The 25,143-nt window shown below is 40.8% G+C and overlaps 3 protein-coding genes across 7 annotated transcripts; 1 reads left to right on the top strand and 2 right to left on the bottom strand.

The window, feature by feature from the left end:
* Positions 1-184: 184 nt before the first annotated feature.
* gtf2f1 (general transcription factor IIF, polypeptide 1) lies at positions 185-11,136 on the top strand. Of its 3 annotated transcripts, none has more exons than XM_071527892.1 (14): positions 2,406-2,474; positions 3,191-3,261; positions 3,534-3,580; positions 4,383-4,455; positions 6,049-6,242; positions 6,795-6,965; positions 7,549-7,757; positions 8,066-8,222; positions 8,352-8,407; positions 8,885-9,016; positions 9,164-9,237; positions 9,703-9,844; positions 10,044-10,182; positions 10,388-11,136. In XM_071527892.1, exons 2-14 carry the CDS (start codon positions 3,250-3,252, stop codon positions 10,590-10,592), a joined length of 1,611 nt encoding a protein of 536 aa, XP_071383993.1. In that variant the 5' UTR covers positions 2,406-2,474; positions 3,191-3,249; the 3' UTR covers positions 10,593-11,136. The 3 variants fall into 3 exon arrangements, with proteins under 3 accessions (XP_071384009.1, XP_071383993.1, XP_071384001.1); XM_071527900.1 differs by having other exon boundaries at positions 9,164-9,234; XM_071527908.1 differs by lacking the exons at positions 2,406-2,474; positions 3,191-3,261 and adding an exon at positions 185-205 and having other exon boundaries at positions 9,164-9,234.
* A 384-nt stretch (positions 11,137-11,520) lies between these two features.
* LOC139651015 (GDP-L-fucose synthase-like) lies at positions 11,521-20,465 on the bottom strand. Of its 3 annotated transcripts, none has more exons than XM_071527857.1 (11): positions 20,069-20,465; positions 19,573-19,755; positions 17,959-18,011; positions 17,602-17,759; positions 16,720-16,793; positions 16,159-16,292; positions 15,963-16,027; positions 14,013-14,079; positions 13,397-13,476; positions 12,340-12,439; positions 11,521-11,830 (listed from the first exon to the last, which is right to left on the bottom strand). In XM_071527857.1, exons 2-11 carry the CDS (start codon positions 19,725-19,727, stop codon positions 11,775-11,777), a joined length of 942 nt encoding a protein of 313 aa, XP_071383958.1. In that variant the 5' UTR covers positions 19,728-19,755; positions 20,069-20,465; the 3' UTR covers positions 11,521-11,774. The 3 variants fall into 3 exon arrangements, with proteins under 3 accessions (XP_071383958.1, XP_071383950.1, XP_071383943.1); XM_071527849.1 differs by having other exon boundaries at positions 17,602-17,730; positions 17,959-18,073; positions 19,573-19,745; positions 20,069-20,459; XM_071527842.1 differs by having other exon boundaries at positions 17,602-17,730; positions 17,959-18,073; positions 20,069-20,459.
* Positions 20,466-20,551: 86 nt separating this feature from the next.
* Positions 20,552-24,420, bottom strand: alkbh7 (alkB homolog 7). The gene is made up of 4 exons (XM_071527868.1): positions 24,018-24,420; positions 23,170-23,343; positions 22,407-22,531; positions 20,552-21,561 (listed from the first exon to the last, which is right to left on the bottom strand). The coding sequence occupies exons 1-4, from the start codon at positions 24,303-24,305 to the stop codon at positions 21,441-21,443; spliced, it is 708 nt and encodes a 235-aa protein (XP_071383969.1). The 5' UTR covers positions 24,306-24,420; the 3' UTR covers positions 20,552-21,440.
* Between the last annotated feature and the right edge of the window lie 723 nt (positions 24,421-25,143).

Raw genomic sequence — 25,143 nt, forward strand, 5'->3', positions numbered from 1 at the left:
ATTGATTTGGAGTCAAGACAACACTTTCAGCTAAAACACTTTTGCTACTTTTAAAAACTGCCAACAAATAATTAATTGATTTTGATCCTGCATGAATCAGGATCATACTGCTCAACTTTTAATGAATTAAGAAAAACAGCATTATTTTCAAATTAGCCACAATACATTTTGAAATGGATTTTGAATGAATTCCATGGGCTCTAATGTAATAAGTCTTGATCAGTCCATAACTTTGGAGATTCTCACACACTGAATGAAGTTGAATTCACTCACCCAGGAGAAGTGACAGGACAGAGCAATTCATCATGACAGCTCCCTCTCCGGCTCTGCAAAACATCAATCCTCACTGTCTAAGGTATACATCTTAGAAATTTGCTCAGCACCCAAAAATTGTTTTTAGAACATTTGGTAGAGATGCAAAAAGTGATGCAAATTCACTGACTCATGATGGGAAAACATGTAGAATAATAGAGCACATGGCAAGACAAGAGGAGGGAAGAGAGCTAGTTGTTTGGACTGCTGCCATCTGTCAGTCTTGTAAGTAGTAGATTTTCGCAAAAGGTATTTCACTCATAGCCTACTGTAACAAAGCTTGATGATTATTTGTTGCTCATAATAAAAACCTATGTTGGTGCAACTGATTGAGAGTGACACTGTATTCTCCTCAGGGAGAGAATTATGTTCCATAGCAGTAAACAGTCCACAGGTAGTCGAAAATAAGAAAGACATCCACACAGTAACAGCACAGAAAGGGACCAAGTCACAGTGATGCTAGGCAGACATGTGTTATTAAAAATAATGGTGATTACAAACACATAGGCAGGAGCAACACAGTGACCAACTTTCAGAGCATACATATCCATCAGCGCGTCACCAGTGTGGCCCAGTGAGATGGTGATTTAGTGGTAAATTAAACGGTGGGTCGTCTATGAACAATATATTGGCTACGATAAAGCAAACCACTACCTAATTGTCTTAAGTACCCTCATGTGAATATAGAGGGCTTTCAGGTGATGTGTTTCGAAACGTACAACTCAACTGTCTCAACAGAATTCAATTGACATAGTTCATTTTATTTTTATAAATCTGTTTATTGTTTTTTGCACAGAATTTTAGACATTTTTTTTTATATATAAATCTGTTTATTGTTTTTTGCACAGAATTTTAGACAACATTTTTTTTTATATATATAAATCTGTTTATTGTTTTTTGCACAGAATGACAGTTAATTTTTGTGCTGTTTTTGACTGGGAACTGGTCATTTCACCACTGAAAAAAATATTTTTGTTAAGATGATGTCAGCGTTTTAGTAAGCAAATCTTAGTATCTGGTCAGCTAAACGCAGTAAATGCATCTGATTTGCATACAAACATATCTAGTAGATGCTAGCAATAGTGGCTAGTAATCGTGTGTTAGGCTACAGTTTGTACCATTGTACACGCAAGTGATACACAAAGTGATTATTCAGTTTTTTGTCCTAATGAAGATAGACTTACAAGACATACATACTCAGCAAATATCCCTTGCTACCTGGATAAAAAAAAACAAAAAAAAAACATAGGCCTACATATGCCGTTGGTTGTGTCGAACAGTGCATGATCCCTTGTTAAATGACATGCACCAGTCTGATGCAGACTGAATTTGGATACAAAGAGTGAAAGACAACAGAAGAGAGAGCTGAGCTTGCTTCACACGTCATGTCAATTTGTCTTGTAAAGCTGTCACACCTTAGTGCACCTAAAGCTCCATTTAAATACAAATCCCTTCAAATACAAATGGAGAAGAAAGAAACAAACGCCTGACATGTAAATTCATTTTTACTCAGTGATTCTGTGTCGTGTGAACAATTGCAGCCAATGAGTTTTGTGGGCACAACGAGAGGTCAGGGATGTTAGCCTATTGCTATTATTGTGTGTCACATTCCAAATATTTTCTGATTTCATTTTGTTTCTGATTATATATTTCATAATGATAAAACCAAATTATAGCTTATAAAAAACAAAAATACATGAACTTTTGAAATGGCATGATTCACAACAGTGGCAGGCTGTCTAACCGTAGTAACTGATAAGAAACAGACAGACATTTGATTCAATACATGTTGATAACTTGATGGAGTGCTGGCTTCCTCATACAGTTCAAATGCATGCTCCAGTCCCCCCATGAATTTAATGCAGATTCGACTTTAGATCTAAATTTCTGTTGCTGTCATTCCTTTGCAATTTTATTTTGCACTCATTATTGTTATCGTATTTTTTTCAACTTACTTTGGTATTACATGTTAAATGCCAACAAGGCCTACTATTTGAGAGAGAGTGAGCGAGAGAAAGAAAGTGGGTGGCTGCTAGGAACCAATATTTCTTGTTTAAGTTCTCCATCGACCATTTAAATTGAGGGAACGATTAGTTTAGGAGACTGCGCAGATCGAGCACTCTACCGGTGAATCGGTGAGAGTCGAGTTCAATACATTCATGGTGAGGGTGAATTAATATATATACTCTGCTAGGTTTATGGATGTCTAGATAAATATGCCTATATAAATTAATTTAGCTAAAGTGTTACGCAGAGTTTGAAGCTGGATTATATAGGCCACGGGTCGTTAGCACTAGCAAACAGCTTGCTAAAGATGTGCCTGCTGTTTATGTTAGCAAAAATAGCTTAACGTCGAGGGTTTATACACAGAATCCCGCTCAATGAAAGGCTTCGTTAGATATGTTACTCTTACAGCCTATTATTTGATAGTTTAGCTAGTTAATGATAGAAGCAGGCAGTGAATTGTCTCTTGTCCTGTTGGATTTTCATTTAAACACGCAAATTGAACTGCTAACGTTAGTATTGTGCGGTCCTCAGACAGAAAACTCAGACCTAACTTACTGACGCCCCCAGATAATTTTAATGGGCGCAGTTATAATGAAGTAGACAATCTCTGACCGTCAACTCTGGCAATGAGAGACAGCAGTAATAACACGTAAATGCTGTATGCCTCACCTAGGGCATATACATGCTGAATTTAAACGGTGTTAACTTGCTCTCGCTAAATTACAACATAATTTACGTTAGACATCGCACAGTAGCCAGCTAACTGCTTTTGCTGAATTAACATGATCAATATACTGATACATTAGGGGAAGCTTGTCCTTTAATTCACAATGAGCCAGATTCAGTATATCATTACTCTTCTTTTCCACAGTGTACCTAGCCAGTGAAAGCAACTGATAAGCTACAGAGTGAATATAGAGACAGACAACCATGACGTCACTGGTAAGTTTTGAGTGGAGTTTACTCTATGCAAAGTAGTCTGTGTTATAGTTTGAGATGTAAACTATATTGCAGTTTAAAGTGTCTTGCCTTTTCATATGCTTTGCATGTAGAGAGCATTATTCTATTATTCAACTCAGCCCAACACCACAGACAGTGCTAAGATCAAATTGAAAAGAGGTCCATTTGGTATTACACATCCTTCAGTTAACATTCCAGATGGGAGAAAATTCAAAGCCATAAAGTGATTCTCTGGTTGTGTCTTTGTCTTACAGGGGAGCAGCAGTTCTTCAGCCACAGAATACACTGTGCGAGTCCCCAAGTGAGTAACATAGCCTGCCCTCCACCCCGACAGTGCAGCTATGCTTTGTCAGACACTCTCGTCTGTCTGTACCTTGTCGTATATATCTGCTCCGTTGTGTGTTAGTACATGGAAAATATGATTAAACATCACCGATTCAGTTATTTGGTGGAGTGGCTCAGTGGTTAGCACTGCTGCCTCACAGCAAGAAGGACCCAGGTTCAGTTCCCCACCCTTTTTGTGCAGAGTTTGCATGCTCCCCCCTCCCCATGTGTTTGTGTGTGTTTCCTATGGGTGCTCTGGATTCCCACAGTCCAAGGGCAAGCAAGTCAGGTCAATTGGAGACTCTAAAGTGGTGTGAATGTGAGTGTTTGTCTATCTGTGTTAGCCCAGTGATAGACTGGTGACCTGTCCAGGGTGTTTCCCTGCCTTTTGCCCAGTGCATGCTGGGATAGTTAGTTAGTTAGTTTATTGTCCCCGGGGGGAAATTCTTTTTCACAAAACTGTACATCACAAGGAGAACCAACAATACACTTTACACACATCATCACAAAAACAACATAAAAAGACACGACTCATAGTTCCCTTAGCGAGTCACCCTGTTTAGGGCTGCTATGGCTGCGGGTATCAGGCTTTTGCTAAAGCGAGCCCTTCTGCACCTCAGGGTCCTGTACCTTCGCCCAGAGGGCAGTGCGGTGAAGTGGCGGTTGCTATTTCTATTGCTGGATAGGCTCCAGTCCCCTGTGACCCTCAATAGGAATAAGCGGGTGAAGACAATTAATGAATGAATTAATGTCTGTTTGCCTGTCTGTCTATTCCATAGGAACACCAGCAAGAAGTACAGCATCATGGCCTTCAACGCAGGAGACAAAGTCAACTGTTCCGCCTGGACACAGGTGGGTGTACTCTTAGACAGATGAATGTCACTCACATCCCATGGGAACTCTGGCCCTCTTCCTAATATTTCTAATAACGCTTCAGGCAGGCTGCAGAACATCAATAATGATGTGCATTTTTCCACATTTTCATGAACACTTTGCTTATGTACACTTGGGTATATTTTTCTCAGAGGAGAATTCCCCTCAATTTAAGAATTTACATGTGTTAATCCTGTGGCCTATGACAGTTCAATTGATACTTGGTAAATCGTGTCATTAAGATCAAGATAAGATTAAGGTCATCACCCTGGAGCTAGTTCACTGACAGTGAGTGAGTGGCTAATGTTACAATGTTTGTATTAGCTTGAGTAGCCCTACTTTTGATGCCTACAGAAAATATAGAAAAAGTCAGCAACAGCAATTTGACTTTTGTTGACATTGTCATTTATCATCAATGTTTCTGGTATTTTGAAAATATTTAAAATATTTTTCAAAATCAAGAAATGAAGTAAACATTTTACCGACACCATGGGCATGTTTTAGAGCATTATGGTGGCCATAATCTTAAACACAAAATTAGAAAATAATTAGTCTCATCCATGTTCTGCTGTCTATTTAAAAGATAGTTACAGCTTGAAAAATCTTGTGATGTTGTAGTCTGCGTGCTGCTCTCACCTGCCCATGTAATAGCCAATACAACAAAGCCCCACTACAACTCTAATGTAGCCTCCCTAAAAAATAGAAAAATAACATAATTCAAAATTGTTTTATGCCTAATAACCTGAGCATTAACTACAAAAGATACCACAGGTAACTGTTAACCTCTCCATTGAGACAGTATGTTATATGTGTATCCCTATAAATTCAACCATACCAAAAGGGGTGTAGTAAAATATATTGCAGGAAATATATTAGTAGGAAATACAAGATGGACTATTAAAAAGGAATAATGTCAGAGCGACTATATTGCTTGTGGATTTCTAAATGTAAATGCAATGAAAAAGGCCTTTAGTTGTAAACATCACAGGAGTAAATGTTACACAGTGCTGTTGAGAAATGAACATGTCCATTGCAAACACTTGCTTCTTATGACACATTATAGGACACGTACTGGTGTTATATTCCTACACTGCATCATAATGTTGCCAAGGTGCCTCATATATTTGCAAATTAAATAGTCCACACCGAGCTGCTTCAATAGATTGATTCTTTTTCCACAGTGCAGGGATTTTCCTGCCATGGCCATGAATGTTCCCCACAGTGATCGATAGCTTATTATTCCCTCTTGTGGGCAGTTTAAGTATAGCACTTTCCTTGTAAAATGTTCAGGGACTCATTTCCCAGTAATGATTGTTCTTAGAGGTAAAGAGTGTTTTTAAGTGTAATCCTATGAAGGCTCGTTCATTACCTACGTGCGTTTCTCAAAGCAGCACTTAGTTAAGTGTATTTTAAAGCCCTGTGATCCTGTCAGTATGGAAGGTGCTTTTGGGAAATGAGGCCCTGGTCAAGATGTCACAGCTCAAGCCAAGTTCATTTCAGCAACAGTACCGATAATACACTAGTTCACTGAATTCAAGAAGCATAAGCAGCGTTACCTCGTTCCCTCCCCAGGCTCGTATGGAAAGAGACATGAGCGCCCGGCGGATGTACGGGGAGGAAGAGTCGCAGGAAGGCGCAGCTGGCAGTGAGTTTGGCAAGAAGCAGCGGGAGGAAGCCCGGCGGAAGAAGTTTGGTATCGTGACACGTGAGTTCAAAGTAGAGGACCAGCCCTGGATCCTCAAGGTCAACGGCAAGGCTGGCAAGAGGTGGGGACAAACACACTTCTTTACTCTGTCAATCACTCTTTTTATCTCTAACTTACACTGACTTTCTCTTTCTTTCTCCATATGCTTGCATGCTGTCATCATACATAAACACAATTATTTTCACACATTGAGCACAATGCACTCATATTTGAATGCATTGGGAATGACTCACTAATCCATCTTTCCATGCAGTAGATGCATAAATGCCTCTTTAAACTTGTTTAGAGCTTAAACAGTAAATCTCCAGAGTGTGTTTTTGTACTAGTGTATGGGAGTTATAGTTCACATGCATCTCTTGCTGTGGCTCAGTTTCAGCCAAAGACTTGGAATCTGTACAGGATATTATGCAGGAAAGATGGAAAAACAGTTGCAAAGCAACTATAGCCGCTAAGTGCTTTTCACACCATATCCACATTTGTATAAACAGCAATACGTTCTGGGTCAAAACATTCCCATGTGAAACTATAGGAACCTGATATGCATTGTTTTGTTTGCAATACAGCCACTCTCTCCCTCTGTCTGTGTATGTGTGTTTGTGTGCGGTTTTTACAGGTTCAAAGGTCAAAAGAAGGGCGGTGTTACAGAGAATGCATCCTACTACATCTTCACACAGTGTCCCGATGGGGCCTTCGAGGCCTTCCCTGTCCACGGCTGGTACAACTTCACACCGCTGGCCAAGCACCGCACGCTCACTGCTGAGGAAGCTGAGGAAGAGTGGGGCAGGTGAGGAAGGATTGGGTGTCTGTGATGGAGGGAGGGGGATCGGGAAAAGTCCATGTGAGGAGGAGAAGAATGGAGGTTGAGGAGATGTAGCAGGTAGTAAGGGGAGGCCAGGAGAGGAGAAATTGGTGAGAAGGACGGGGGCAGGAAAGAAGGCAGAAGAGAGGAACGGTGAAGGAAAAGATCAGTAAGTAATTGGGGGAAGTTACAGCAGGAAAGTTAGAGCAGCAAAAATGGAAAGCCTTGGTTCTGTACAGTCTTTGGTCTTTGCCTTTTGTCAAACAGATTTGATCACTGTGCCTGACCGTGATCAAATCAGAGCAAAACAGTGGCTCTGTATCAAACAGGCTTTTGATTGGCTGCCTGTTACTCAGGCATCTAAACTAAACTTTTCCTCCTGTTTCTCTGCTGTCTGGATGCCTAACATCAGTTAAAAAAAAAAAAAAAGAAAAAATGTATACTAAATATTTTGGACAGTAAAAATGATTCTTGGCAGGTACTATTTATTTGTTTACCAGCCCTTGGCGGGTGTGTCAGAAGGTTAATTTTGGACATTGCATTTATGATGTCTGCCCCCCAACTACAGGAGGAACAAGGTGGTGAACCACTTCAGCATCATGCTCCAGAGGCGTCTGCGGGAGCAGGAGCGCGGCGAGGACGAGGAAGACGAGACCGAGAAGGCGGGGAAGAAGAAAAAGAAGAAGGGCGGTGGGCGAGGGGGCGACCTCCGCATCCACGACCTGGAAGACGACTTGGAGATGAGCAGCGACGACAGCGACAGCAGCATGGGAGAGGGTAAGGAGAGAGAGACGGGGTGGGACTTAGGAAAGGGAGGAAAGCAAAGGATCCTATGAGAGAGAGTTTGTTAAAGAGAAAGAAAACCGGCTACTTCAAATGTGATTGTAGTAAAGCATTTAAATGTCTCCTCATTCTGTTCTGTTGTTTGCTTCTTCCCTCCCTCCCTCTCATCACCATTACTTATCTCTCCATGATCTTCTTTCTTGCTGCTGCCTGGGCTCCCCTCCCATTTATACTTATTCCTTTCTCCTCTGCTACCTTCTATCCATCCATCCATCCATCCGTCCATCCATCCCCTGGACCAGATGGAGAGGGCAAGGCTAAGGCGAAGAAAGAGAAGGAGGGGAAAGGGAAAGGAAAGAAGAAGAAGAAGAGGAAGAGCAGTGACAACGAGGCCATGGAGGACAGTGATGACGGTGACTACGAGGGCCTAGAGGTGGACTACATGTCAGATGAAAGCAGGTCAGAGCCATTGCATTCTCACACACACTCAAACACACCTTATGGACACTTGTATAAAATCTGTTGTTTTGGGTTTTTTTTAAACATATCTTGTGACATGCACACATTAAATTTTGTCCCCAATTTCAGTTCAGAGGAGGAGCCAGAGAAAGGAAAGCCCAGCAAAGGAGAGGACCTCCCCAAAGGTCAGAGCTCCGTCCGTGTGTGTGCGTGTGTGTGCATGTGCTCGTTTATTTGTGAGAGTTAATTTGTCTAACATAATCAAATATAGATAATATAAACTATTATTACGTCAGCAATTTTAATGCCCATTAATTGTAATAAAATTGTCTTTAGACAGTGGTGCCACTGTATCATGGGTTGTTTAAGGATTCAATAAATCACACAGGCGTGAACCCATTTCCACTGCAAGTGAGTCTGTTCTCACCTACAGTCCCATGAAACCAGCAAAGTCCTCCCTTTTTGGACCGATGACATCACGCTATCACATAATTGCCAAGAATTCTCTAAGATGATGAATATTATGAGAATGCACATTGCCTATGCTTTTACCTCACCAAAATGTCAGCGGACATGTAGTTTGTTTTTGACTTGTGGCACTTTAAATGAATGATTGCCAACTACACTGGTTTCCTTCTAAAATATTTGCCCCTTGTTTGTAGGAATCGACGAGGCATCTGAAAGCGAGGAAGAGAGTGAGGAGGAGAAACAGAATGAGGAGGAAGCGAAAGAGGAGGAGGAGGAAGAGGAAGGAAAGAAGACCCCAGTCCAAACAGAGAAGAAGAAGAAAAAGGGTACATACCTCTAGGACAGATGACTAACTTGACCAAATACATATTTGAATGAGGACCTAATGAATATGAGCAGTGTTAAACGATAATGCCTTCTGCCTGATGCTTAAGGTGAAACTATGTTGAGTTGTGTGGACTTGTGTGTCACAGACAGCAGCGGAGAATCGGACAGCTCAGACGACAGCGACATCGAAGGAGAAGCGGCCTCTGCTTTGTTCATGGTGGTAAGAGTGAGTGTGTGTATGACTGGATATGGGCGCATGGTATAGTGTTTTCTTATTCAAAAACCTGCATTACCTGGCCAGCTTTACCGTTTGTGTTCTTGCATCAAGGCCTTCCACTTTTGATTATTTGCATAATTTCACGTTTATGAATAAGAAAATACTCTACTGTTAGCCCATAACAATTTTGCATTTGAGTTCTGTTAGAAAATGTTTTCTTTCTCTGCCGTTCTGACATGTAGTACAACTTGCACGTAGGCGTGGATAACCAGGATGGGTGTTAAATATGTAACATGTTGATTTTCATTGGCTGTCGCATGGGCTGAAAATAAGGCATCGCTAATGTAGTTCTGTCACAGTAATCTCATGATCTCCAATTTTCTGAATTCTGTCTAGTACACGTGTTGTGCTTTTTCTTTTCTTTTTTACCCCAACTAACTCCTCTTTGTTTCTCTTCTCCTCTTTCAGAAGAAGCGCACGCCTCCGAAGCGTGGAGGGGGGCGTGGCTCCGGCGGCAGCTCCAGGACTGGCAGTCGCCCCGGGACACCGTCCATAGACTCCGCCTCCACCTCCAGTACACTCCGTGCTGCCGCCAGCAAGCTGGAGCAAGGTGTTCACACGTACACATACATACCCACACCAAATTATATAATATATAACTCCATAGCCAAAGTATTAATTTGTAAATGAAAGACACTTGACAGATGTTTTGATTTCTCCTAATCTCCAGAGTCCAGATTAGGTGACCTGAAATCTCTCCCTCTCTTTTTTTTTTTTCCCCCTTCCATCCCTCCCTCACTTGCCTACAGGTAAGAGACAGCCCCAGGGTCCTGGCACTGACTCACCGGCTGCCAAAAGGCTGAAGATGGAGCCCAGCAGTCAGAGTCCTGCCCCCTCTGGAAAGAGCACACCCCAGCCCCCGTCGGGCAAATCCACCCCCAGCTCCAGGTACACAAGCTAAACAATCTTTCTCTTTCCTAATGTCTCTAAGCATTATAAACATATTAATTCTCAACAATTTACAGACTGAGATGACTGCCAGATATATTAGAGTTGCAAATGCTGACATCAAAAGACAAAAATGTGTAAAAATACTACTCTGCTTCTCCTCTGCCCCTCAAAATCATCTCTTCTCCATCCATGTACCCCACAGTGACGTGCAGCTGACAGAGGACGCGGTCCGGCGCTACCTGATCCGCAAACCCATGACCACCAAAGACCTGCTGAAGAAGTTCCAGACCAAGCGCACAGGCTTGAGCAGCGAGCAGACGGTCAATGTGCTGGCGCAGATCCTGAAGCGCCTCAATCCGGAGCGGAAGAACGTAAACGACAAAATGCACTTCTACCTCACTGAGTGACCGAAGGACAGGGGGATGGAGGGGTGGTGCTAGAAAAATGGAGAGGTGAGGGGCTGACAGTGATGTCTTCTAAAGGATAAAATAAAAGACAATATGGAAAAAAAGGGGGTAAGACCCAGTGTCTTGTTGAACACTGACTGCGTCCTTGTACTCTAGCTTTCTCAGATCAAGATTATTTCAAACAAGGATGGAGGTATCTCTTGGTGTTCTCACAAAACCCCGACCACTGGAAGAGTGTGTTTTTGTGTCTGTTTTAAAATGGTTGTGGTATGAGATGCTGTGGGATCTGAGGTTGAAACTGTAGTTGCAGGTGACACTTATCAAAGAACATTTTGTTAAGCATCTTGGATTTGTTTTCTATAACCACAAAACCTAGAGTAAATAACAGAAACCTTTTCATATGGAGTGAAAAGCACTGCTCATAAACCCTGTATGGTCTTCTCTCCACATGTAAACCGTTAAAGTTCGAACTTGGTGATTTGAAAAAAAGTCTTATAACTTGTTTTTCTTTGCTAGACACTTTTCTAATAAAATCTAAAATGTGCTACTGTGTCCAGTTGTTCTTCTTGGTACCACATAGGTGATGCTAACTTACCCAACACTATGAACCACAAATCTGGTCTATACCTGTAACTGGGATAAATTTCTCTAAATAAGTAAATAAAAATTCTTGAAATGTATTTATTTAAAGAAGAAAAGGAGATGATCAACATCAAATAAACCCTGAAATTTGGTATGAATTTAAGCTACTACTCTGTATACATTTCATATATAAATGTATATATGATATATGCATCATACAGTATGCATGAGTATTGCTGTCATTTTGGAGTAGAAATTTGAATATGCACACTATATTTTTGTGTTGGGGAAAAAAAAAACAGCCTACAGAAAATCTTGTACTTTTTGAATGCATTTTTATGTTCAGAATTGTGGCATTGATTTACAATCCTGTAATGTTGCACACCACACTGATACAGGAGCAGACAAATCAAAAGCTTTAAATGGCTTGAGTACATTAGACTAAAATAAGTACATACAGTTTATGCACATAATGTGGCATTGAATAAACCCTCTTACAATATTGCACAGAGTGATATGACCTTGTTTAACCACAGAACTCAAGGCATTAACATTAACAGGATGCAGTAGTTTGTCATTTCAGCTTAGTGCCTGGTCACTTTATGTGCGGGCAATGTCGTAGTTGGCCAGAAACCAGTCACAGGTCATTTTAATGGCTAGAAGGGAAGTGAAGAAAAAAACAAATTATATTTAGCAGGCTGGGGTTGCATGCAAAAAATCATTCAAATCCCTCCTTCATTTGTGTGTTGAGTGGCTGGGGAAAAAGCAGGGACTAAGCTTGCCCAAGGGTTGTTAGTTTGACTTATCACATTGTTTTCTTGGGTGTTGTTTTTTACTATAAGAGACACATCATCACTTTCAGTGTAGTCATTAATGCTCATAAATAGGACATAACTGATATTAATATTATCCTCGTCTGTCCTGTCCTTGGGTGGACAAGTTCAGATCAATGCCATTGTATTTTCTTAAATGATACAGACTTTTAGGTTATGATTCTATGACATTCTCAAATTTTCATGTAACTTTCTATTTAAATTCAAATTAATTTTCAATTTTGACACTTAAAAATTTGACTTATGAAGTGTTCACACAACAGCAGCATTGTACTTTTTCTTTTGCTCTGACAATAGGTTCCCTAGTGTCAAGATGTACTGTGAACTCTGACCTTCTTGAAGGGGCGTGAAGGTGAAGTTGGGGAGGTAGCGTCTTAGCTTGGCGTTGCTGGCCGTCTTCTTCATCTGGCCATCAGACATGGTGGTGTCAAACTGATGTGAGGCGTCAAGGTGAGGTCAGGTGGTACTGCTGAGGGTTTGAGTGAGCCTCAAATCTATGACCCTTTGGTTTCTTCATCCCTGGAGTGTACAGCGCATCCAGAGGCTACATATATGTACATGACATCAAATTCTAAAAACCAATGTGGAAGATGAAAACAATATCCCTTAACTCCACCTGTTAGAACTTACTTAGGCTTTACTTCCAAAACACTATTAACCTATTCTGAAAAATAAAGCTTCCAGAAATTCATAAAGTAATACAGTATATCAAGAACACAGATGATTTTGTTGATGGTTACACAAAAGTAGCAAATGAGTTGATCTGAACACCACTGATCTATTAAGTTTTCACACATTTGTATCTCTATGTCTTAGGAATGTTGGCAAAATACTGAATGTCCCTGGGCAAAACCTATGATCACGACCCAGGTTCAGTAAAGCATCTCAAGACCAAGACCTTAGTCAATTTACTTATAATATAACAAAGATGGCATTTGCATGGTTCTGGGAAACTGCACAGCCCATTAGACTATTGCCTTATCTCCACTTTACAGGATTTAGCTAAGCCATGGCTCAAAGTGATCATTGCTACTATCTCCAGAACCAGGCTGGACCACGACTGGACAGATGTGGTCAAAGCTGGATACAAGCTCAGATATAAAGGTTTCAAGGGTTACTGATTATAAATAGAATGCTTTGCAATAGTTAGCTGTATTAAATTTTTTATCTTTTTCACTAAATACGAAACTGTGAATGAAACAGCCAATTGTCTGTTTATTGCACTAGCGCTGACACAAGTTGTTGAGTCATGGGGCACGAAGTGTGCTTGTCACTGTATTTTGGCGAGCTGACTATTCAGTGGAGACCCAAATCATACCAGCCCCAGTTATGTTGAACAGAGCTAATGGGGACAGGCTGTAGCAGCGCTGGGGAATGTTGAAAGGATACAAGCATTTTGCCTTTGAAGTCCAGAGACTGTGCAATCATCTCCACAGCCTCTTTGATCGAGACCTCTTCCTCTTCCCCCACTGTGCAATCAAAAAGGCAACGTGTCAAAGGAAGCATGGTTGCATACACGTGTGTGTGTGTGTGTGTGTGTGTGTGTGTGTGTATATGTCATTCTGTCATGGTACGTGTGTGTTTATGCCACACATATTTACAATTAATTGTTTTCAATTGATAACTTTCTCAGTCTTGCCCTCTGTATCACACATCACACACAATGACAAACCCAGAAGCACATGTAATAGGTTGAAATTAATGCTCTTAATAAGTAATGCATTTAGAATAAAAAAAAATTGATTTTATTAGTTGAGTTCATAATGTCCAGTTTAAAAGAATAAATGCAGCTAAAAACAGGATGATGGTAAAAATGGGATGCCACTAAGAGATAGAAAGTTAGAAAACATAAACAGAGACGGCTAAATATTACCTGCCTGGTAAATGGTAAAAACTGTCTAAAAAAACGAATTTAAGGTACAAAGGTACTAAAGGTTCATTATTAATGTTTGAAATTGTTTGATTAGTTAATGTTTGAGAGTCACACTACGAAGGCACTACTCACCAGAGAGGATGATGGGGTCAACCTCATTATATTCCCTTAGTACCCAAACGATTAGGCGGCCCAGGTCCTGAGAATAACACAGACACATCAATCAATCAATCAATCAATCAATCAATCAATCAATCAATCAATCAGACAGAGTTTAAAAAACAAGCAGGCATTGCTCAACATCCACTACATCAGTAAAAGATAGAAAAAACAACAAAAAAACAATATAATGATAAGAGCCAGAGTGGAGTCCAACAACAACAATGCAAAACCAGTTTGCAAATCGCAAATGCGCTACAGAGACAGAGGGTACACCAACATGCAGATTAAGCATTATCACTGCTGTGGGGGCAAATTTTTGTTTCTGTTCTGTTTTTTGTTCTTTTCAGCCTCAGCCTATAGTCAGCCAGATGGCATTAGCTCAGACTCCTCTCTGAGGGGACGGCCAGGTCAGTCAAGGATGGCATGAGCCTTTCTCAACACCTGCCACTCCAAGATCACAGTTAGCTGTGTCCGACTCACCCCAATAATCTTGCTGGCTACTTTAACCAGACTCTCCAATCTAGTTTTATTGCACATGTTCAGGTTGCCAAACAAAGCTACAATACAAAAAGTTAAAACAGATTCAATAAAGCTTTAATAAAACAATGTCATGGCTTTACTACATACATTCAAATAATTCATTTTACGCAAGAAAAACCATCATTGTAGCACCTTGTTACAGATAACATCTATATGCTTCTCAAATTTACATTTATTGTCAACAACAGTACCCTTGTACTTATAGCTATCCACTAACTCCATGACCTTGCCTTTAACACTGGTGTTTTCAACAACTGGGCCATGTTCACTGTCCTCCTCCTGTAATAGACTAAGGATGACAGTATGTTCTGCAAACTTGATAAAATATCTATCTTTAAATGTCATTTGTATACAAAATATATAATACAATAGTGGAGAGAGGACACAACCCTGGGGAGAACCAGTGGAACCTGAACACACTGAGACATGTTTGTAAGGAAATCCACTACCCAGCGCACAGTGTTCAGGTCTAAGCTAGGCTATGACAGCAGCTTTTCAGCAAGTAAATAGTGGATAGTGTTGAAGGCTGAAGAAAAGTCAATATACAGCAGCCTAGAGTCTTTGGTGAAGTAAAGTCAGTGTAGCATCTTCCACTCCTCTTCCAGCCTGATAAGCAAACTGCACAGGATCCAGGACATTCCCAAGTTGGCTCATAATGTGTGACCTTTTTTCAGAAGTTTTCTTAACCAGAGATGTTAATGCCACTGGCCTGAAATCATTTAGTTCCCTGGGGATGCTCGTTTTTTCTACTGGAACAAAAATAAAGTCTATCTTGGGAGGAGCTATGGTTTTCTTGCATATCTCATTTATTCCCCAAAAAAAAAAAAACCTGTCAAAACAGAGATAAAAGCTGCTGAGCTCATTTGCCAGCTGTATGTCAGAGTTAAAACCATCTAGACGTACAGCCCTACTGCCTCTTTGGTCATGTGACCCAGTCATATTCCTCATGCCTCTCCATGCAGACCTGAGATTGCTGCTGCTCAGCCCTGGTTCTATTTTATCTTATATATCTTATATATAATTTATCTTATATCTTATATATAATACCATAGTTCTTTTCTGCCCTCCCTTTCAGCAGTCATGTCACCCTTCTGGAAAGCATATTTCTTTTTGAGCAACACTGTCTTTAGATGTTTAGAAATCCATGGCTTGTTATTTGGAAAGATCTTAACATATTTTGTGGGAACTGCCCAGTCTTTGCATACGGATAAATAACTACAGACTGGGTCAATGACATCATCAGTAGAGTCAGTAGATATCTATGTGAATTCCCTGGGGAGATAGAAGAGTCGCAATGACACCTAACAGAATCTGAGGTCAATACACGCATTCTAAATTCCTGTATATATACACTTCTAGCACACAGATGCAGTACTGTACCAGAGAATAGATGAACTGCCTTCTAGGAGAACCAGAGCCCCACACATTCACAGGAGTCCCATCCTCTATGAGCGGGACAGGGGAAAAGAAGACATTGCATTACCATGTTGCTGTATGTGTGCTGTATTCAGTGCTTGTAGTCTGCGTGTGTGTGTGTGAGTGTGTGCACATCTGGGCGAGTGGGTAGGTTACTTGCTTTTGGCTTTGTATGTCTTGTTCACGAGTGCTGACAGCACATGGCCATTTTCTATGTTGAAGTTGTCATGAGGGCCAAACACATTAGTTGGGATGACCGCCGTGTAGCGATGTCCATACTGCTGAAAGTATGCCCTGTAAATGAACACGCACGCACGCACGCACACACACACACACACACAAGGAAGCGTGTTTACATTATTGTTTTGGAGAGATGTCCACCCCCAAAACTTTGTTGTGACTGGCAATTAATAGAATGCAACATTTTAATTAGAACGCTGATCCCACTGCCCACGTTGCACTAGGAAATTGGCATATAGGACTGGTCTGTAGGAGACAGTATGCACCTGGCTCCGTGAATTATGATTCATTATGGTTGTTTTCACGGTCACAGATCAACTGAGGCCACAACCAAAAGTTAAACAAAAGGTCCCGAAAGACAACATGAATACTGAGCATACTTCTCTGGGCTTTGCTTCTTCAGTGTTTTTGTTGAGGATGAATGCATGACAGATTCCCCCATCTGTCCACACCACACCCCTGTTTGCACTGCACAGCTCACCTGTTCTGAACATCAATCATCCTTTTAGCATGTGAGTAGCCAAAGTTGGAGTCATGGGGCGGCCCATTGTGTATCTGTGAGAGTTGAGGATTACAGCAAACGTTAAAACCCCACCCTTGCCAAAATAATAAATTAATGTTTCTCTCAATTCCGTAGCTGTGCAGTAACATTGCACCCAGATAATTACTGTCGAGGTACAATGTCATTGTGTGGTCCAAAACCTGAGACACCTAATAAAATAATCATATCTATTCACTCCTAGGAGAACTGAGCTTATTAATGGCAGGCAAGTGTCTGTCTTTCTGTCTTTCAACTGTCTTTCTTCGACAATACCACCGTTTTTGATTATGTGCAGCAGTACCTCAGTCATTGTTCTATTCTTCAAAACTCCATGAAACTCCCTACAATTAAGGGAAATGTCAAGGCAAGAAAAAAAGGTGACACTACGGTTCTCAAAAGTAGCTCCATAGAGAAGGAGGAAGCTCTTCATCATGGGTTCTATTATGGCATATTGGAACAACTTTTCAGGAAAAAAAATAACATCAAACAATTCTGTAGTAGTGATTAGTCAGCACAAAATAGCTCCCTCATTTCTCAATTCTGGAAAAAATATTGAAAAAAGCCAGAAAATAGCCTGAGGTATTAACTCCAAGAATGACATGAACCACAGGTCAAAACACAGCGGCATTCTTTTGAGTGCTGATATAAAAATAATGTTTTCAGTAAAGTCGGTTTCAGTAAAATATGAGGCAATGTATCATAATCTAAACTTCAAATTCAAACTCGCCACAGTCTAATCAATTGGAGTATTATTATATCTTCAATTCTGTATTCAATTCAATTCTGTCTCATAAGGTTGTACCTATCAGTTGTTAAACTCACCATGGTCTCATCAATGGGGTAGGTGGTTCTGTCAGGGAAGATGCAGCTGGACAGGCAGGACACTACCTTGGTGACACCCATCTCATGAGCCGTTTGTAGCACATTGTCATTGATCTTGAGGTTGTCCCTCTGTGAAGATCGTTGAAGGCTGTCACTCACTGTCCATCAAAGTGAAAAGACAATGTAGATATTGTCCATTCATCTCAAATACTGCAACATCAGCCTCATTTTCACTGTGGCTTTGACATTGATTTTACTGCAACAGTTCACAAACAATTTCTATTTTTAGCCTATTTTAACTGCAACAGAAAGTCACTTTCAGTTGCGATGGGACACAGAAAGGCTGCATTTTCTCACCAAGAAGTGCAGGTTCTCCCTCATGTGTAGATACAGTCCTCCCACTTTTGCAGCTAGGTGGATGACATGAGTGGGACGATATTTTTCAAACACAGCCCTGGTCTGCCCAACATCTCTGTTGACATTATAGTACATAGTTATAGCACCACATTTATACAGTAATCAATTACACCTTGGATGGTAGTAGCCTGCATGAATGAGGGTGTTGCTGAAAAAGAGCATATATGCTCAGCACTTCTTCCCTTGATGAATAAAAAAAAGGTTTAACCATTTATTGACTGTAATGGTAGTACAGTTAGTTTCACTTTGCTATAATGGCTCTATAATCATGGTGTTCCCTGCAGCAGGGGTTCAGCATAGAAGGCATACATGGCATACATACGATAAACAGATAGGGAGCAATATAAAAACCCCGTCTGAGCATACTGAGAAGAAGCACAGCAGGTGGACGCTTTTATCAAACACACCTTGCATTAACATAATTGTATTGTGTACAATACAATGGACAGTGCACCTCCCAATATTGCTGGGGAGCTGCCCCTGTCACCCCAAAATCTACCCCTATGTGGTCTGCAGCTTCCTGTTCTGTGCTGTTCCTGGATGTATGCTCATTTGTGAGGGATGCTGTCTGTCCTGTAAGGCGAGGTACTGTAGTTCCTAATGAACATAGTGCAAATAAAGCTGGAGTAGCTAAATAGGCTTTTGGTCTTCTCTTCAGATTAAAGGTACAATTATCCAAGAACTATCTAGAGTGTTTACAGTGCATTTTGCTCAAAAGAAGCGGACCTCAATCCAATCACAACAAATCAGCTGTATTGCTTGTCGGGAGGTGGAAGAATGTCACAAATCAATCTAATTTGGATTTTCATCTTTTTTAGATGGACTGAGTAGAAAAGAAAACAGTTCAATCTAATAGTGTCTTAAAGGATAAGGCCGGTGTTTTTTAATGCATTGCTTACTGTCAACAAATCCTATGAAAATAACAAAATCAGCAATGATTTTTTTTTGCCAGCAAATCTCATCCATGTGGCCGGTGCCCAATGAAGCCATGTCCCAGCAGCCATAGAACTCCATTGTATTAAAAAAACGATTAAAAACACGTCAAAGAGCCATGCCGTTGCTCTGGGCAGCATATTTCATCATCGCGATGCACCGGGCCAGCCGACTTTTTCCTCAGACAACTTAATAAGCCGGCTGTAAACAAGTTTGCTATCTCAGGAAAGTAGTTCCGTAGCACCAAAAATAGTCCCCGGCGTAATGAAGAATTTGTTCCCATTTGAATTTGATTTGGTAATAACTACAACAGTCTGACTTTTCCTGGTAACAGTTAGCGATTTTTAAAACTGAAACTATGTCTTTGTGAGCTGTATTTCAAGGTTTTTAGCTTACAATTGGAGCCAGTGACTTCCGGGTTGACGGCTAAAAACGGTATGTGGGGAGTCAGAAAGTAACAGGAGTAGAACAAATGCATTGTTGATTTTGTTATTTTCATAGGATTTGTTGACGGTAAGCAATGCATTAAAAAACACTGGCCTTATCCTTTAACACATCAATGATAAACAATTTAGTTGGTAGGCCATTCTTTGGTAGAACTGCCATAGTGAAGCAACTTACACAAGATCGGCATCCTTAGAAGAGAGGAAAATCCATTCTTCTTCCTCATGCTTCCCACCTTCCTCCTGCACCACATGCTCAATGGCTTTGCCTACCAACCCAGATCCCCCAGTCACAAGGACACGCATCGGCCCTGCATTGTTTACTGACCCCATCCTCTATGTCTGTGTTGGCTGTGAATGACTGAGAGTGAAAATCAGTTACAGAAAAGAGGTGTCATGAAATTCAATTGAATAATTTTTTCACTTTATTGCTATAATACAAATAAATAAGTACATAAATTAAAAAAAGAAGTAGCTGCCTTAAAGCGGGTAAACTAGACAATGTGAGATATTCATATATCCACATACTTTAAGTTAGGACTTCTCAACCAAAGACATACACATTCTGCAAACAGATAATACTAAATCATAACATTTAGTCAATAAACAACCTTAGAATAATTCCCAAATCTGCATAAAAAGTGTCACCTTTCTAATGCCTTCATGTTCCTTACCTGTGTGTTAGAGGGCTGAAGTAAGTGTGGACGTCTCTGGGAAAAGTGTTTAAAGTGTCTAAACTGGACTGTCAGTGTCTCACCGGGCAATCCTGTCTAACAAGTACTTCACATAATTCTTGTGCATACTTTGGAAAGCTTTCAGGTTTTTTTTCCTCACTTTGGAGTGATGAACAGGGTTGGGGCAACTATAGGTGTAGGGGGAAACTTCTGACTCCTCCTACCAGGTGATCCAGTCCTTTGAACCATGGAGAAGATCGGCTACTACCATCTGCTGGTATGTTTAGTCATAATCCATTTTTGACTGAAGCTCATAATTTTAAAATGTGTGGATTATGGCACAATGAGGCAAACAGTTTGAGAAAAAGATGCATCTAAATATGAGGGCTGAGGTTTTGATCACAATTGGTGAATTTACATACAACAAAAAACCTAATACCTTTCTTGAAAAGGTTTGTCCTATCATCAGTGAAATAACTGAGAACGAATGCCCTATCATTAACCAATTAATAGTAGTTTCACTTTGCATTCTGAATTAATTTAAAGTGAATTAACTCTTGCCCTGTTGCTTGACGTACATTTCTGGGGGAGTGTGGATCAAAACCTAATTGCAATAGAATTCTCTACTACCTATGAGGAATAGTTCTGTCATGGGAATGATGAGCTTTGGGAATGTTTTTTAGTTATGTTGCATGTCCATGATATGAGTGCATGATAGGTAAAGTCATAGTTATGTTTTTTTTTTTCTACCTGCCTCCAGTCATAAATGTTTATGAGAAATACACAAGATGAGGTGACTCATTATAATATTGTGCAGACCTTGCTCATGTCCCCACCTAGCAACCTCAAGTTGTAGTCTTGCCTCTAACCAGTAAGAGACTATGAAAACATCCATAGACTAGACGCACTGCATGCTTCTAAATTACAGACTACATTGAAGTCCCAGTTTTGGAAAATATGAGAGCAGCACATATACTTCCTATTTCACTTTGATTTTATTTTAGTAAAGTTGTTCAGAAATGCTCAGTTTAACAATGAGTGCTACAAAGCTCTTCTCTGTATTATACAGAACTAGAGTAACACACCACAGTGATGACAATATCTTTAAACCCTATTCAGAATCAATAGTGGTGTTCAACAGTGGTGTTGTCATTGATATTTCCCAGTGGGGAACACCATATTACGAGCAATCCCACAATCAAGTCCACCTTTAAATATTGAGCCAACAGATGTATATATAAATATTTTATACATGTAATCTATCAATGGAGATCACCAACACAGTCCTTTCAGTTCATGTTGTGCCCCTTTAATATCCCAGTTGAGTCTGTGTTGTGGGTATTTGTATTTTTCCCTCCTGGGCGCTCTTGGTTCATGCGGGAAGGTTCCGACAAATGACGGAGATGCGGCGCTGGCGAGGCACTTTCTGTCCGCGGAACAAGGACTCCTCATCTTTCAGGATCTCATGAGTGAAGGCATATCTGGCCTGGTCCCTGCATGGGTGCGGGGGAAGCGGGGGGAGGGAGGGATGATTACTAGATTATTGTTGTTAGATCATTGTTATCCTGTCTATAATATAACTACACTCCATGATGAAAATGTCCGAGGTTTCTGTTTGCCTTTCACTGCATTAATTTTCTGTTCTGTTCAGATTGAGTTTTCTTAACACTAACAGATAGCAGAGCACAACACACATTTAGACACAGCTCTTACATGCCTCACATGGATTCATGCATCTCATGAACACATGAACACACAATGAAGGAGAATGACAGAAGGCAAAGAAACAACTGTCCCTGGTCTCTTCATCAAGGTAAGACTGTTGAGGTTGAAATCGATGTTGGTTGAAGAGGCAAAGAATCAAGATGTGGCAGATGGGATCCAACCTGGCTCAGCTTTATCAGACCTGGTTAAAACGTTTTTCAAATATTTTGCCCATTTCCTTTAGTGTACCTGGATACAGGCTACAGGCAGAAACTATTCACAACTGTCACAGTTTGTTGCGTGCCATAGTATTGGGGTCAGAGTTCTTCAGCATGTTTTTGGTTTGTTCTGTAAATTCCGTACTTTTTCCAGACTTCACCAGACTTTCTTTGCTGGCTTTGAAGCTTTTGATCAATTTTCCATATGATGTATGCTGAAAAACTGACAGTGGGTCTACACCTACATTTTTTTTTAACCCGATGTGAATTGTGTCTGAGCAGGGTTACATTTTTTCAATGATCTTTTGCATTTGTGCAACTCCCAAACTTTCCAAGACCTAGAAATGATCAAATTTATTTTCCAGAGAATCAAATCAAAACATATTCTTCTGAAGCAATTGCAGTATATTCCAAACCTCAGTATGTAGAGGGAGCGCCGGGGCAGCAGCAGGTCCAGCCATTCATTGGTGGCACCCTCCTTCACCAAACGCATGATGCTGTCTGACAGAAGACTTAACCCTGCAATGGTGCTGCCGCAAAACTGAGAAAGGGGGAGAAGGTGGGTAGATGGGACAGGAAGGTGGACAGGAATAAAGCACACTGGAACAACAGCATAATATCCCTTAAGAAAGGGTTTCCCAAATGTTTTGATGCCAAGGAACCCTAAATAGACACTTTCTATATGGGAACTCCTTTCATGGAAGATTTTGCCCCAGGGACCCCAGAGGAACACAATGAAATCCCTTTAATGTGAGAGGGAAATAACAGTGGGGAGCCTGAAACCTATGTTCAAAACAGCCATTCATATACATACTGCCATTACTCTAATGTTGATGAAATGAAATAACATTGAATTTTGCTTGATATTGCTGCACCTATACATGCACCTTCTCATGGACTCTTGGAAATGACCTGACCCCATGCTGAGAACTGGTGCAGGGATTTCTCCAGAATTTTGATCATGTTAAGGGAAAGGCTTACTGAAGTAATCAATTCAACACTAAATGAATGAACATTTCACAAGGTTTATTCAATGCCACTGTTAGCTAGTTTAAAGATAATCCTGTACTGACTTAAACTGACAAGGAATTATTCTCTAGAAATGGGGTGAAAAATGTATTTGCTGAAGCGGTTCTTCAGCACTGCACAGGCTTCCATGTAGTAGGAAGAGAAACCTACCTTGACACTGTCGATGTGGGGTTTGATGTAGCCAGCCTTGTCCAGATCTAGGATGTGTACGGGACCAAGGAGTGGACTGTCCTCAGCAAACGCCACAGATCTGACACGACTCAAGACCCCTTCACATGCCGCCCCCCACGTCACACGCTCGGTCTCTCGGTACCCGTGAATAGCCTAAATGAGGGTTAGTGAGCACAACGTAAGTCAGGTCAGGTCAGGTCAGTGTCAGGGGCTCTTAAAACACAACCATGCTGTTTCTATGCAATAAGCCACAACAAGGTTTTGCTTTATGGTGATTAGATAACAGCTAAGAGGTCTTGTGAGTCAAGACACCTGTATTTGTTATTAATTGTAGGTTTACAATTACTCTACAATTAAGTAATAGTATTCGAATAGTGTTCTTCCACTAGGCAATTATGTTTGAGTAGTAGTTAAACAAAGTGGTTGCCAAGCCATGCTTAAGTGCCAGTATGAGTGGTGACTCATATATTTAACTTAACTGTTATAGTCACAGGTGTACATTTACGTTATTATATATTATAGAGATGTATACATTGCCAAAAATCACTATGAGCATTATTCCCATCAGATGGTACCGACCATGTACCTAAATATAGTCCGTGAGCCAGTAGAACTGACCTCGAACGTGACGAGCCAATCAGAACTGGGGACTTGAAGACTCAGTTTAACAGTAGTCAACACACTAGTTATCACAAACATAAGCCAGCCAGAGCCACGACTTCACCACCACCAATAGGCCTAAATGCGAAATTGTGTAATTAATTTTCAGGTAAGTACTGTCACACTGAAGCCAGCATATCAAAGTCAACTTGTCAAACTTAACTTACATCGTCCCAGTGGTCGAACTCGTACCGTTTCTTCCTCAGGCCTGGCTCCAGCTCTCGCATAAGGGCGCCCTCCTCCTCCTCACTGATGAACTCCGTCCTCACCTCCACCTGTGAGTTGAGCCTCTGGACCAGCTCCGGACTGGAACCGACTATTAGCTCTTCATCCCGGAAAGGTAACAGGCCGCTGTTAGCAGGACCGGACGACCTGGCAACGTAGCTCAGACAGCGCGGGGCATTGCACAGAGGTGCTTTATGAATTCGTTTCACAACTGTTAGCAATAGTTTCATTCTTCCGTTGTAAGTATCATTCAGCGTCGATACCCAGCCCGATAAAGCCCCGTTTAGCGGGGTTTTGCTTTATTATTTTGTTGACAGAAGTCAGGCTGCGATGTGAGGCGCCATGTTCGAAACGCAAAGTATTGTGGGGGACGTAGTCTTTCAACGACTCGAGCTAAAACAGCAAGGAATGCGCTGCAGTATCGTCACCAATGCCCGTGTCCTGAGCTCATTTGACAATCTTTTTAAAATAATGTGAAAAAAATACAGAAGATTTTTAGTCTAAGTTTGGATTGCTAAATCAAAACCTACTATGAATCGTCTTTCAAGTGCTGGCCAATGTAGTATGGCTATTATGTTAAGCTGAGAACAAGAAACCACAATCAAAAGGTAATGTTAACTACAACGTTACAACCTTTACTGAAAAGCCCAAAATTTTGCCTAAAAATAGGCACACAGTATGGGATACAGAGTAGCCTGGCAAAGAGGAGGTGAGTGCCAAACCATGCTAGGCTATACTCCTGTTAGACTCTAGGTGTCACTACAGTGTTACACGTACCTTTTGTGATATTGTCTTAGATGAAGGAGAAGGATCATTTTCATGGCGCTCAGGCATATTTAACCCATTCAAAAATATATTGTTAGATGCCAAAATGGTCTGCTGTGAGACTGAACTATTTTCTTGTCATATCCTGATACCTTTATACCATTTAAATGATGGTAGCCTATATAGCAGGAGGCTTGTATGTGAGAATCCCACTAACATGAATTATATATTCACATGATTAAAAGGGAAGTGAGTTACTTCCCTACCTCATCCTTCTTTTCTCAGTATCTATCTCTCTCTCCC

This window comes from Centroberyx affinis, unplaced genomic scaffold, assembly GCF_046629955.1.
Source record: "Centroberyx affinis isolate AG114_WGS23_722 - 3 ecotype Tasmania unplaced genomic scaffold, CSIRO-AGI_Caff_v1 ptg000117l_1, whole genome shotgun sequence".
Lineage (NCBI taxonomy): Eukaryota > Metazoa > Chordata > Actinopteri > Beryciformes > Berycidae > Centroberyx > Centroberyx affinis.